The sequence below is a fragment of the Mustela nivalis genome, assembly GCF_964662115.1.
Source record: "Mustela nivalis genome assembly, chromosome: 5".
NCBI classification, from domain to species: domain Eukaryota; kingdom Metazoa; phylum Chordata; class Mammalia; order Carnivora; family Mustelidae; genus Mustela; species Mustela nivalis.
Window position 1 is genome coordinate 48,662,280 of NC_139024.1, and position 12,841 is coordinate 48,675,120.

Genomic DNA, 12,841 nt, shown 5'->3' on the forward strand with positions numbered 1-12,841 from the left:
AGAACTGTATGTAGTGTATATTTGCTCTTTTTCAGGAGGTTCACTTTTCAGGGGTAGGTTATTGTGTTGACTCCCACCTTACCATCTAAACATTTTTTTAAATAAAAAAATATTTTTTCCACTTTCACCTAGATTGTCCTTTGTCTCCTAAGCAATGATCCTTTTACATTCATCTCAGATCCTTCAGGTCCAAGAGGACTTCTGTAATCCTAAATCCCCTCTCGGTGCTACTACCTCTCTGAAACTGTAGCGACATTATTTAATACAACTATATTGCTTTGATTATTCCATGTATATTAAAAGAGTTGACAAAACACAAGCAATCATTCAGTCCAACTATTTGTAAACTGGTTAATGAGTAGACCCCACAGTCCATCATTCTACACCACGGCTGCTTGGAAGACAAATATCATTTGGCTAACTTAGAGGGATAACTTGTGCATTTCTCTTGTTATGACAGGCATGTGCTGGTGGGGGTGAAAAAAAAAAAAAGGAACTCAAAGAAGATAGAAGTGAATGACAGGTAAGGACCAAAGCACCTCGCCTACCTCATCCTTGCCCACAAAACGCCCATTCTTCCCCGTCCTGTTTCCTAAGATGTATCAGGGGCAGATGCGAGGTCACCCGTGGGAAGGCGGCATACCCCTCCGCAGGGGCGGCGTGCCCTCCTCTTGCGGGCGGAGAAGGAGAGGGCTGGGGAGACGCGGTCGTAGGTAACCAAGAGGGGCCCAAGTGCCTTGCTCCGGCGCGACCCGGGAAAGGGTGAGAGACGCGAGGTGTGGGACGGCGCGCGCCTGCGCGGACCTGCCTCTCGCGGTCCCACGACAGCCGCATCCCTGCGCAAGAGACCTAGCGCGCGGGCGGGAGGAGGGGCACTAGCCCCTCCGCCTCGCGCGCGGCCACGTGACTCGGGCCGAGGAGATTGGAGCGGCGGCCGCGCGAGGCGACAGACTGGTGCAGCGCCTGGCGCTCACGGCGGGATCTCCTCCTCCTCCGCTTTCTCCTAGGAGCCTGGACGGTGCCTTCTACTCCGCCCGGCTAGTCGACGCGGCCGCCGCATCCCTGTCGCCGCGGCGCCCCGAGGAGGAGGAGGAGACGCAACCGGGCCGCCGCCGTTAGAGGGGTCCCCGGCTGCCGCTCACTCGGCCGGCCGTCGCCTCCGAGGTCAGCCCTCCCACGGTGTCTCCGCTTTCTCCTCCCGCTGCCGCCGGCGCCCGCTTACCGCCGACATGGGGCTCCTGGACTCGGAGCCGGGCAGTGTCCTCAACGTGGTGTCCACGGCGCTAAACGACACCGTGGAGTTCTACCGCTGGACCTGGTCCATCGCAGGTAAAGCGGCTGCCTTCCCTGTCTTCGTCCGGCCCTGCGGGGAGACCCCCGTCCCGGGCCCTGCAGTCCCCCGCTCCCTGCGGCTGTTGGGATGCTGCGGATCAGAGGAGATGCCGGGGCGCGGGGCCCGGGATCGGGCACTGGTTAATCTGATCCGAACGTTAAGGCCTCCCCCTCCCCCCGCGACGTTTGCACGGTTTTCCTCTGAGCTTGCATCTCTTCAGCTTCTCGGATGCTGGAGCTGACATATCAGATGGAGTCTGTGCTGCTGAGAGCTCGTCGCAGGAACCACTCCGCCCTATTCCCACATCTCCCAGTCTCTTCTGACAGTTTTAACTTAGGCCCAGGATTGATTTTTAACATTTAGTAATAGTCCATTTAGCGAGATGGCCGGGGGGCGGGGGAGGGGGGCGTTGGGGGAAGGAGGAGGGCTTTAGTGGTAGCTGTGTTTTTGCTTCTTGGGCCTCCTGGTTGCTTTGACACAACCTGCTAACCGGCTGGTATTTTGTCTAGCTCATCCATCTATAGTGTAATTTGGAGTAAAAAGTAAAAAGCCATGGCTTCTTGAACCTTGAAGAATGTCAGTTTCTGAGGCTTTTTCAACAGCTAATATGTTTGAAGTGATTGTAATGGCTTTGCGCAGTGCAGTGCAGTTAGGGGGAGGGGGAGGCTAAAATAGAGGGTAAGAAATAAGTCTTTAGGAAGGGGGTCTCTATAGCAGCACCTAGAGGTTGTCCAGCAGCTTACATATATATAGTTTTCTTATATTAGCAAACTTTTCCCTTTAGCGGCTGGAGTTTGATAGGGATCCTCAGTTGGTTGATTCTTCTAGTGGAAGTAGTTGTGCTATTATGTTATTTTTACACTTTACCATTTATTTTCTTAATTTGCTTCAATTGCTTTTAGTTTTAAAGCATCTAAAGGCTTTTGAAATAAAAAATTAGCCCAACAGGATTTTAGAAATGATCCTTATGATTTAAAATTACCTAGTCCTTTTGCAGTATTGCACTACCTCCCAGTAGCCGAAGAGACTAATGTTACATGTTGTGACTCTGCCTCCCTTCCCTAGAAATGAAAATATATTCTTGTAGTTTTTGTTAGTGTAAATGGAGCAGTGGTTACAGCATGATTACAATACGTGGGATTTGTATTGTGGAGAAAATGTGTGCTGGAATTATTTCTGTATGTGACAAAATTTGTTCTTTGACATTGATGTGGCTTTAACTTCTTTAGTAGGAATCTCAAGTTTGGCACTGAGAAATAAGATATGCCATAATTAGATATGGCAATTGAAAGTGGTTAAAAGGCAGTTTTTAATGGAATCTTTCCTCAGTCTTTCTTCTGTGTGCTGTTACACTGAAGTTACGCTGCACCTACAAAAACTGGGTAGGATATACCCTTCCCTTCATCTCTGTGATTTTGGTTATTTAGGCATTGCATCAGGGTTTCCCATTACACAACTGTGCGGAGCTGAACATCAGCTTTGGCAGATAATTGCACTTCGCATACTTCAGAGTTCAGACATTGTCAAAGTTCTCCAATCTCCATACAGTCAGAGCCACACCCAAAAGTTCCTGTCTATCATTCCCTTCCTATCTCAGAGCTTTTCTACCTCTTGTGTCTCAGAAAGACAAACTTAGCACAAAGGTAGAACACACCTGTGTTGGTTAATTCCTTCCTAATGGTGCTGATGTAAAAAATATCACAAATGAAATAGGAAATTTTATGTAGTTGCTTCATGTGAAAACTTGCCATTACCCTGGGAAGGGCATATAAAATAACTATAGGCTAAGCCTGAGAAATGAGAGTAGCCGCTGGAACACAAGAGACCTCTCACTAGTTAGACACAGGGAAGGAGGTATTCACCCATACTCTGGCTATCCACTTACGAAACCTGAGACTGCTTCCATGCTTTCTGTAATGAGCTACCTAGTGTAGGCAGATGGTATTTCTTTAACCAACTTAGAGGCTTAATGGGATATAGTTTGTTCTGCCTTGCTACTGTGAAAAAGTGAAAAGAGGAATATTTTTTAGATTCAGGCAGAAGGGACCTGTACCCTGTGGTTTCCCATTTCCTTTCATCCCTATTCCATGCTTTCCATGTTCCCTTTCTTTGACTTATTCACAATGCTCTGATTCCACAAGCATCTCCTCTTGCTGTAATTTCACAAAAATCTGAGTGAATGAATTTCGAAGCCTTATTACATGAGGCTGAATAAAAAGTTGATGAGTCAGATGTTTGGAAAGAGGGGGAAATAAAGATGGGTGGAGAGAAAGATGGTCTTGAGAAATCTTAGTGTGGCGAAAGGATACAAATTATTCAGAGAACAAGATATGAACTAGGCTCTGTGCCCTTGAGTGCTTTCATGCCTAGACTGTAGTTCCATGCTTCTGCCTTTGTTTTATTTGTTCCTTAACTATGTCTCTTCACTGAAGTTTCTACCTAAGTGTAAAGGAGTATATATCTACTTTGGACTGTCATGATAAGAATAGTTATACATTTTGTAGAATATATATTTTATATATATATATATATATGTATTTTGTAGAATATATACATAGATTTTGTAGAGTATATATAGAGTATATTCCAGAGATTTATGCCCTAGGGCAAACAGTTTCTGGGAAAATACCATTTTGTGCTACCATAATCAAATGGTGCTAATAAAACACAAAACAATGTTCAAAGCAAAGTATAAAAAAGTGGGCTTTTCAAAGGTGCATATCTAGCAAATATACAATATGACCCATAGAGTATTAACACAGAAAATGTTACTTTTACTGTAATTGTTAATACTTTATACAGTGATACTAAAACTCTGAAAAAGCTGTACTTTTAGAAGAACAAGAAAAATAATTTTCTACTTCCGTATATTATATTTTTAGATATTTTGAACAAGTAAGTTAATCTCAGTTTATATTAATAGGAAAGTATAGACTGATGTAGAACTTTATACCTGCTAGTGGCATGGGAGTAGGAACTCTGATCTCAATTGTATTATATTCTTCTATTCCTTTACTTTATGAGTACATTAAAATTATTAGGACTGGGATTGTAATCTCTCTTTCTATATATATGTATATATTCAAAATTATATGTAAATTTTTAAAACTGGTGAATCTTAATATTCTCCAATTTATAAATACCCGTTATCTACATTATCCATTGTATTTATTTTAATAAATGCTTATTAGTAGCCTTTTGTGTAACTGAAATTAGGAAAGAAGCATCCTGCAAAGTTAATAGCCAGCCTGCCTACAATAAGGCCAGATATCTCCTGAGCTGCCATATTTCTTTTTGACCACATGTTTTTAAACAGCCATTGTTTAATTGACAATGTATTGACCACAAAGACATGGTCATCCTTTTAAAATTGAACTTGTTAGATTTTTTTCTCAAGTCACACGATAATGTCATTAGTGAGTGATTTAATATTGTTAACCTAATGAAGTATTTACACACATATGTGTGTGTGTATGTATGTGTGTATGTGTGTATGGGGTGGTGCTTGGCATTACTCTCTGTTCACAGATATAGTAGCTCATATTTTGATGCAAAATTTGTGTCTACTTGGGATTTGAACTTAGAGCATAGAAGGCCAACTAAGCTGGCCTTAAATTCACTTTGGAGGGGCAGAAGGGGTTGAGTAGTATAGGAAGGAGGAGGACTGCTGTAGGATGATGATGAAATTTGGAAGCAAGGCTTATGTAATAATTTATTCTTTCCTCATCACTTACTATGTGTGGAATAGCTGTGGGCTCTGGGGAGAGAATGAGCACACTTGGTCACTGCCACCCATGCACTTATGAAGTCATGGCTGTTCCACCTTGCTTGGTATCATGGTCTGAAGGCATGATCTGTGATCTGTCAGAATCAGGCCTCGCTGGCACATAGAGAAGACATAAGAGTCCTTCTTTACTATTCTTATCCTCACTTTTACCTGCACCACAGTCTTGAGTTGTAAGATTCTATTAGAATATTTTAACTGTCACCATGTGGAGTTGATGTGTATATTGTCAGAGGGTATTTGGATAGATGGACTAAGGAGAAGGGCATCAAAGAAAAAAAATTCATGGAAACTGGGAATGTTTTTAACAGTCAGTGAGTCACCCTGGCTTGGTGAAACTGGGGGCTTGTGGGAAGGGACATTTAACTCAGCTCAAATAAGCTGGGGTAAAAGGTCTGTCCCAGGGAGTTCTAGGTTCCCGAGGAACATGTGTCTTACAGTATATTTATATTAGTATTATTATTTGTCACAGTCAATGTATAGTCTTTAATCTGTTATTGTGTAAATTATGTTTTGTTTGTTTGTTTAGCCTAGCCTGGAAACCTAGTTACCATTTTTAATGTTTCTTTGAGAAAAGAAATTGTAAATTCTAGGCAGCTAATTTAAGAGAAATATGTGGAACATCAGCTCCTAACCTGGGATCTCCCTTTACCCATGTTTTCAATGAGGTCCTAGAGTTATCCTTCTCTCTCATTACCTCCCTGAAACCTCTAGGAGGTCCATACCATTTTAGGACTTTTTGTTTGTTTGTTTGGTTCTTATTTTTGATGGCAGACTCTTAGACTTTAATATCTGATACTCTTGTCTGTTCCTCAGCGGCCTCATCATAGAACTTCCAATCACAGATGAAATTACAGAAGGGTAAAACAATGCAAAATCTAAAACTGGTGCCAGGACACAGTTTTATACAGTTAGATTTTTTGGCTTAGGAAGACAGGGTTTTAAGAATTACATATGTGATTATATCGGACCATGCCTTTCTGAGCCACAAAGACATGGTCATCCTTTTAAAATTGAACTTGTTAGATTTTTTTCTCAAGTCACACGATAATGTCATTAGTAAGTGATTTAATATTATTAACCTAAGTATTATTTTAGGATTAACTGAGTCATTTTTTATTTCAAATTAGACATATAAGAACATAGAGAAGTGTTGTGTGTTAGAACCTGTCTTTTCTCACTGTAGATGGTTCTTTCTTTTTTTTTTTTTTTCTTTTTTGTGATCAGGACATTTCTCCTTTTAAAAATCAAGATGCTATTGTTTTATTTTCCCTTGGAATGAGAATGAATGCAAATACATTTTAAAACTCATTAGGGTTTTGAATTTTAAAAAAGACAAGGGAGGAAACACATGGCCTTTCAAACCAAGTTTACAAATTCCTTCTTAACGGGGTCAGCCAGCGTATCCTTGCCCATTGACCTGCAGCTCTAGGTAACTTGGATCCCTCCCCACTGAGTAAAACATGCACATGTCTATCTTTGTTTTTCTTGTCACACTGTTCCCTTTGCCTTCACTGCCCTTTCTCCTCTCCATCTTTCCAGGAACCCTCCTTCACAAATCCTTTCTTGGCCATGGTGCTCTAGAGCAGTTCATTTCTTCATTGGATCTTTTTCCCTTCAGCAACTACAAGTGCACTTCCTTGTGCAATTTTTTCTGTAACTCTATCGTCTTGAACTATTTTAACTTTTTTTTATTATTTGCCCTTTAGCTTTGTATTTTTTTCCCCAATACTAGGGAGTTCTCTTGTATTTGTTGATTTAATATGTATCAAGAGATAACACCCATAATCTAGCAAAATTTCAAATAGTGATATATTCTGGTTGCTAAACACTAACAAGGTTTGGTGTCACACTAAGTTGTGAGGAGGTTTTTTTTTTTTTTTCTTTTAAAGATCTTTGCCATAAGTTAGCAATAAATTCAGCTGATGTTGACATATTTAATGAAGGAATCAAACTATTAAATCATTTATTAGCACAAAATAGTTACTTTCAAGAGATATAAAATTAGATGTAATTCTGTCTTCCTTGTCTATGCAGAAATATTGTGATGGGTGTGGAAGTGAGGAGGGCGGCATGAAATAAAGAATGGGAAGAAAACTGGACTGGAATTTAGATGTCCTAGGCTTTAGTCTTAGGCTTTAGTCTCACTAATTAGCTCTGAGAGTTTGGACAGGTCCTTTTGTTTTTCCAAACTCAATTTTTTTCATCTATAAATTGAGAGAGTTGAATTAGGTAATCTCTAAGGTCTCAGCTGGCTCTTAAATTCTGGGTATATGTGAAATTTAAAAAAATTTACGTAGGTCAAGCATTTTCAAATAAATATATTGATTAGTGATTTTAAAACCTCACTCTGGGGGCGCCTGGGTGGCTCAGTGGGTTAAGCCTCTGCCTTCGGCTCAGGGCTCAGGTCATGATCTCAGGATCCTGGGATCAAGCCCCGCATCAGGCTCTCTGCTCAGAGAGCCTGCTTCCTCCTCTCTCCTCCTGCTTTCTCCTCTCTCTCTGCTTGCCTCTCTGCCTACTTGTGATCTCTCTTTCTCTGTCAATAAATAAAATATTTAAAAAAAAAAACCTCACTCTGTGCAATAATTCCAATCTTTTCCAACAAACCTGTTATTAATTTGCTAAGATAGAACAAATAACAGATTCATACTTACTCCTTTTTACTTTCTTATCTGCTCTATAAAAAATAGGTAAAGGAATAGAAAAACAAGGGATACAGATATTTAAGTATCTACTTTGACATAGCACTGTTTGTTGCCATAATACTGTATCTATTTAATTATCTAGATATTTCTTGAAAAACCAAGCATTATCTATTTTGTAAAAAATAATAGCAATAACTTTAAATAATTAGGTTAATATATATTATTTATGTAACATATATAATTATACATTATATTGATTATGTAACATACCACTTCTAAGGATGGCTTGTTATGTGGTTTGGGGCAAGTTGTTCTTGATCCTTTGGGTTTCATATCGCTACCTGTCCCCTGAGGTAGTTGAAACTATATCATCTCTTATGGCCACTTTATTGAGTCCTCATAACGTCTCCTATAGTGTCTCCTTAATCTTACTTTATATTTTTTTCTACAAGAAATGCAAAATTTTGTCATATGTTATTACAAAAGATTTTCAGTTATAGGCACTTGAGCATTTCTTATATTTGGAAGTGTGGCTTAAAATTCTTGTAAAATTGCTGCAAATATATAGGTTGTAGCATATGGGGAGACAAAAGAAATTAAATAATTTTGGTATAAGTATGTTCCTTAACCAAATGTTAATTTTAAAAATCCTGTTTTTGTCATATGTTTTTCTTTATGGAATATTGTTATTCTTAAATAGCTCTCAATATATTTTGTGACTGCATTTTACTTATAAGTCTTGGAATTTGAAAGGCAAATGCATTAGTGCACTGAAGGAATCATCTACTCCCTGTTAGATGTACTCAGAAAGGCATATGTGATTTTTGAACTGGAGTATTCAAAGGAGTAAACTTTGTTTTCATTTTTATTTATCAAGTGAAAATGTAAGCACAGATAGATATTGTTAAAGAGTTTCATGTAGTTTTGCACACCAGTGTTCATAGAAGCATTCACAGTAGCCAAGAGGTGGAAAATATCCATTGGTGAATGACTGGATAAGCAAAATGTAGCATATACAGATGATGGAATGTTATTTAGCCTTAATATGGAAGGAAATTCTGACACATGTCACAATATGGGTGAACCTTGATGATACCACTTATATAAGGTCTCTAAAGTAGTGTAATTCACAGAAACAGAAAGCAGAGTATTGATTGCCAGGGTTTGTAGGAAGGAGGAGATGGGGAGTTGTTCAGTGGGTATAGAGTTTCAGTTTTACCAGATGAGAAAGTTCTGGAAATTGGTTGTACAACAATGTGATAAACTTAATGTCATTGAACTGTACACTTAAAAATGGTTAAGTACATTTTACATTATGTCTTTTTTACCATAATTTTTAAAAACACTTCATATAAAATTAATATAGTACCTCTAGACATGATCTTTCTTCAGTGTTCAGTTGTAAAATCGTTGATTCTATGAAAATGAGTAAAGGAAAAGCCATTCAGAGTAGAATTGGGAGACACCTGGCTGGCTCAGTCAGAAAAGCATGCAACTCTTGATCTTGGGATTGTGGGTTTGAGCTCCATGTTGGGTGCAGAGATTACTAAAAATAAAGCAACAAATAACACTTTTAAAAATGGAGTTGGGAAGTTCTGAAGGGGGAACTCTCAGGCATGTACCACTTGTCACGGCCTACTTTACATACTCTAACCCACAGGAAGAGGCTTACTTTAACTCCGCAGCAAGAGGAAGATTTTCCTCTTGCCCAGTAACAACCCAGCCCATGAGAGGTTGCCACAATCCTGAACTCTCACCTTCTTCCAATGGATCATTCTAACCAACCCCTCCCAACTTGTTTTTCCCTCTATTAAAAGGATGCTCTCCTCCTTTGTTCTCAGGGCTTGCCGATGTTTCACCGTGGTTGGCATGTCCAAAATTGTAATTTCTCTGCTGTCCTCACATAAACTCATTTTGCTGATAAACTGGCTAGTTTATTTTTGTTGACAATCTTTTATTGTTTTTTCAGCTTACAGTAAAATGGCTTTATAAAGAGAATGTATAACTGTTGCCTAAAAAAAAAGTACCCAATGGCTAAAAAGTAGCAAATAACATTTGTTATTTTTTTGCTGGACAATTTTACCAAGAACTTCACAACCCTGGAAGATAGGCCTGGAAGGCATTGTTATTTTCATATTTTTAGAAGTCTGAGAACCACAGAGATTAAGTCACTTGTGGATGAACACTGTAGTGGAAATGGGCTTAACAAGTTGTTTTGTCTCTTAGCCCGGTGCTCTTGTCTTCCCATCACACTAGCCAAGCAGGAAAGCAATAGTCAATCCTCTGACCTATATATTTTCTCTTGCTTTACCTTGTCTTGTGGTGCTATCTTATCTATATAGTATCACTACTTAGAATACTAAATCTGAACAATTACCACCAGAGGTAAACTAAAGAAAAACATCTGAAATACTCAAAGGTACTGTAAGGGCTGTTGTATTCAATTAAACTAAAAAGTGAAACTTATTTATTTATTTGAATCATATATATGGATATACATATATAAAGTATAAAAAATGGTATTTAGCCTGAGATGAAGTTGACTTCTATATTATGGATTGGTTAGGACAAGGAAAGCATATCCAAAGAGAGTTATGGAGATATTTGCTAAATTTCACAGGGTAAGAACCTGAAACTATTGGTAATTAGTGAAAAGGAATAAATTCAGGTAAAATAATATTTTACCTGTTGAATATTCAGCCTATAGAACTGTAAGCAAGAGAAGACTATGGCTACAGTTCCCATATATATATACATATACACACACTCCAATGGTAGCTTCAGTCTTTTTCATTATTTATTTATTTATTGCTAAAAGGAAACACCATTTCAGTTTTCTTTTCTTTCTTTCTTTTCTTTTTTTTTTTTTTTTTAAGATTTTATTTATTTATTTGACAGACAGACAAGTAGGCAGAGAGAGGCAGGCAGAGAGAGAAGAGGAAGCAGTCTCCCAGCTGAGCAGAGAGCCCGATGTGGGCTGGATCCCAAGACTCTGGGACCATGACCATAGCCGAAGGCAGAGGCTTTAACCCACTGAGCCACCCAGGCATCTCCCATTTCAGTTTTCTTAAATCTGTAAGGTCATTAGTGGCACTAAGGGGAATGTTTAGATTTTGAACTCCCAAATTAGCAAAGGGAGGAAGTTTTATGACTGCTTTTTCTGAGAAGTCAAACAAAATATGAAAGTGGGGTGAGAAGGAAACCACTTATCTGCATTTTTATCTTGGCTTCCAGGATGTGAGGCATCATTTTTTTATATTAAACACACATATGTATATATGATATATTCATAAAATCCCATTCATAGGGAAAAGGAACACAGTTCCAAAAGGCAGGGGAATCTGGGGCAATAATAGGTCTGAGGAAAAAATATACAATTGATTCTTGAATAATGCAGGAGTTAAGGGATGCTGATCCCCTGCATCATCAAAAATCCATGTGAAAACAAACTGAGGGTTGCTGGGGGGAGGGGTTTGGGAGAAGGGGGTGGGGTTATGGACATTGGGGAGGGTATGTGCTTTGGTGAATGCTGTGAAGTGTGTAAACCTGGCAATTCACAGACCTGTACCCCTGGGGATAAAAAAATTAAAAATTTAAAAAAAAAATCCATGAGAAACCTTTGACTCCCTCAGAATTTAACTACTAATAGCCTACTGTTGACCAGAAACTTTACCATAACAGTTGATTAACATGCATTCTTATAGTATTATATGCTGTATTCTTAATGATAAAATAAGCTAGAGAAAAGAAATGTTATTAAGAAAAACATAAAATACATTTATAGTATTGTATTTATTGAAAACAATTCAAGGTATTTAAGTGGCTCCCTGCGGTTTAAACCCATGTTGTTCAAGGGGCCAAAATATGTATATATAGAACCCTTATATATATATATATTTTTTTTAACAGTGGATTTAGATATCTTCTGCACATGGGGAAACTCACTGCTATTTATTGAGCTTCTAGTATGGGACCCTTATGGACTATGACATGCTGTAGTGTGCATTTTATACACTTTATTTAATGTTCATAGCATGTTCATAGCATCCTTAAAGCAGGAAATAACACACTTATTCTGGAAACTAAGCAGGCTGAGGTAGAGGATATTCACAAAGGAAGATGACTGGAGCCTTATGGGTAGAGCAGACCTGGGAGAGTCTTACAAGCTATGCTGAAGAGGTTAGAATCTGTCTGGTAGCTAACAGGGAGATGCTTAATTGCTTAAAAATAGGGGATCACATTTAGCTTTTGAAAGATAATAGCAGAAGCAATGGGAGATGGACTACAATGGAAGAGGAGACATCACAGGGTGGATCAGTGGTTCTTCTGGATCTGTGCTTTAGTTCTAGCGTATATCTCAGGTTGTTACATGTCCATTGTACCCAGTTGTATGAAGACCCTTACTCCTCTACTTCTGCCTTCTTTCCCTCACTGATACCTAGGATCTTACTGGGGTGGAGAATTATGCATCACATTTTAGACTAGAACCTAGAAGAAGCTACTTACTATCTCTAGTTCATTGTTAGGCATGTGTTTTTCTTTTGTTTATGGCAGGTTAAATAGATGTAGATATTGTTAAAAAAAAATAAGTGACTGATTCATTCAGGTAGACTCTAGGAACAAATAAATAAAACAAATGAGTAGACTAGAGTGGTTCTTCTTAGATTTTAATGTGTAAATCTCCTGGGAATCTTACTAAAACACAGATTCTGGCTTAGGTCTGGAGTGAGGCCTGAGATTCTGCATTTCTAGTAGACATACTTTGCTGGGCTACCACACTTTGAATAGGAAGGGAATAGAGGATTCTTAATTTCTTTGATAATCTACTACTATGTACAAATATGGAAAAAGAAGAATTAAAAATGTTCTTAAGCTATACATTTAAAAAAATATATTTAAGAAAACTGAAAAATGGGATACATTTCTATAGAGCATTTAGTTTTTGTTTTTTGTTTTTTTACCCCCAGAGGAACTTTGTGTATCTTTTAGAACCATATTGATCAATAACTCTTGCTAATTTTACCTAAATCAAAAGGACAGTTGAGAAATGTCTCCAGTATGTATTCTCACAGTGGT

At 38.7% G+C, this 12,841-nt stretch overlaps 1 protein-coding gene across 2 annotated transcripts in view; it reads left to right on the plus strand.

Moving 5' to 3' along the window:
* Positions 1–814: 814 nt before the first annotated feature.
* Positions 815–12,841, plus strand: part of ELOVL4 (ELOVL fatty acid elongase 4) — a 30,753-nt gene continuing 18,726 nt past the window's right edge. The window contains exon 1 of one of the 2 annotated variants that reach the window (XM_082730269.1): positions 815–1,329. In XM_082730269.1, coding sequence (XP_082586395.1) covers positions 1,230–1,329 — 100 coding nt within the window. In that variant the 5' untranslated portion in view covers positions 815–1,229. The remainder of the gene's footprint in view (positions 1,330–12,841) is intronic. The other variant, XM_082730270.1, reaches the window with a different exon arrangement.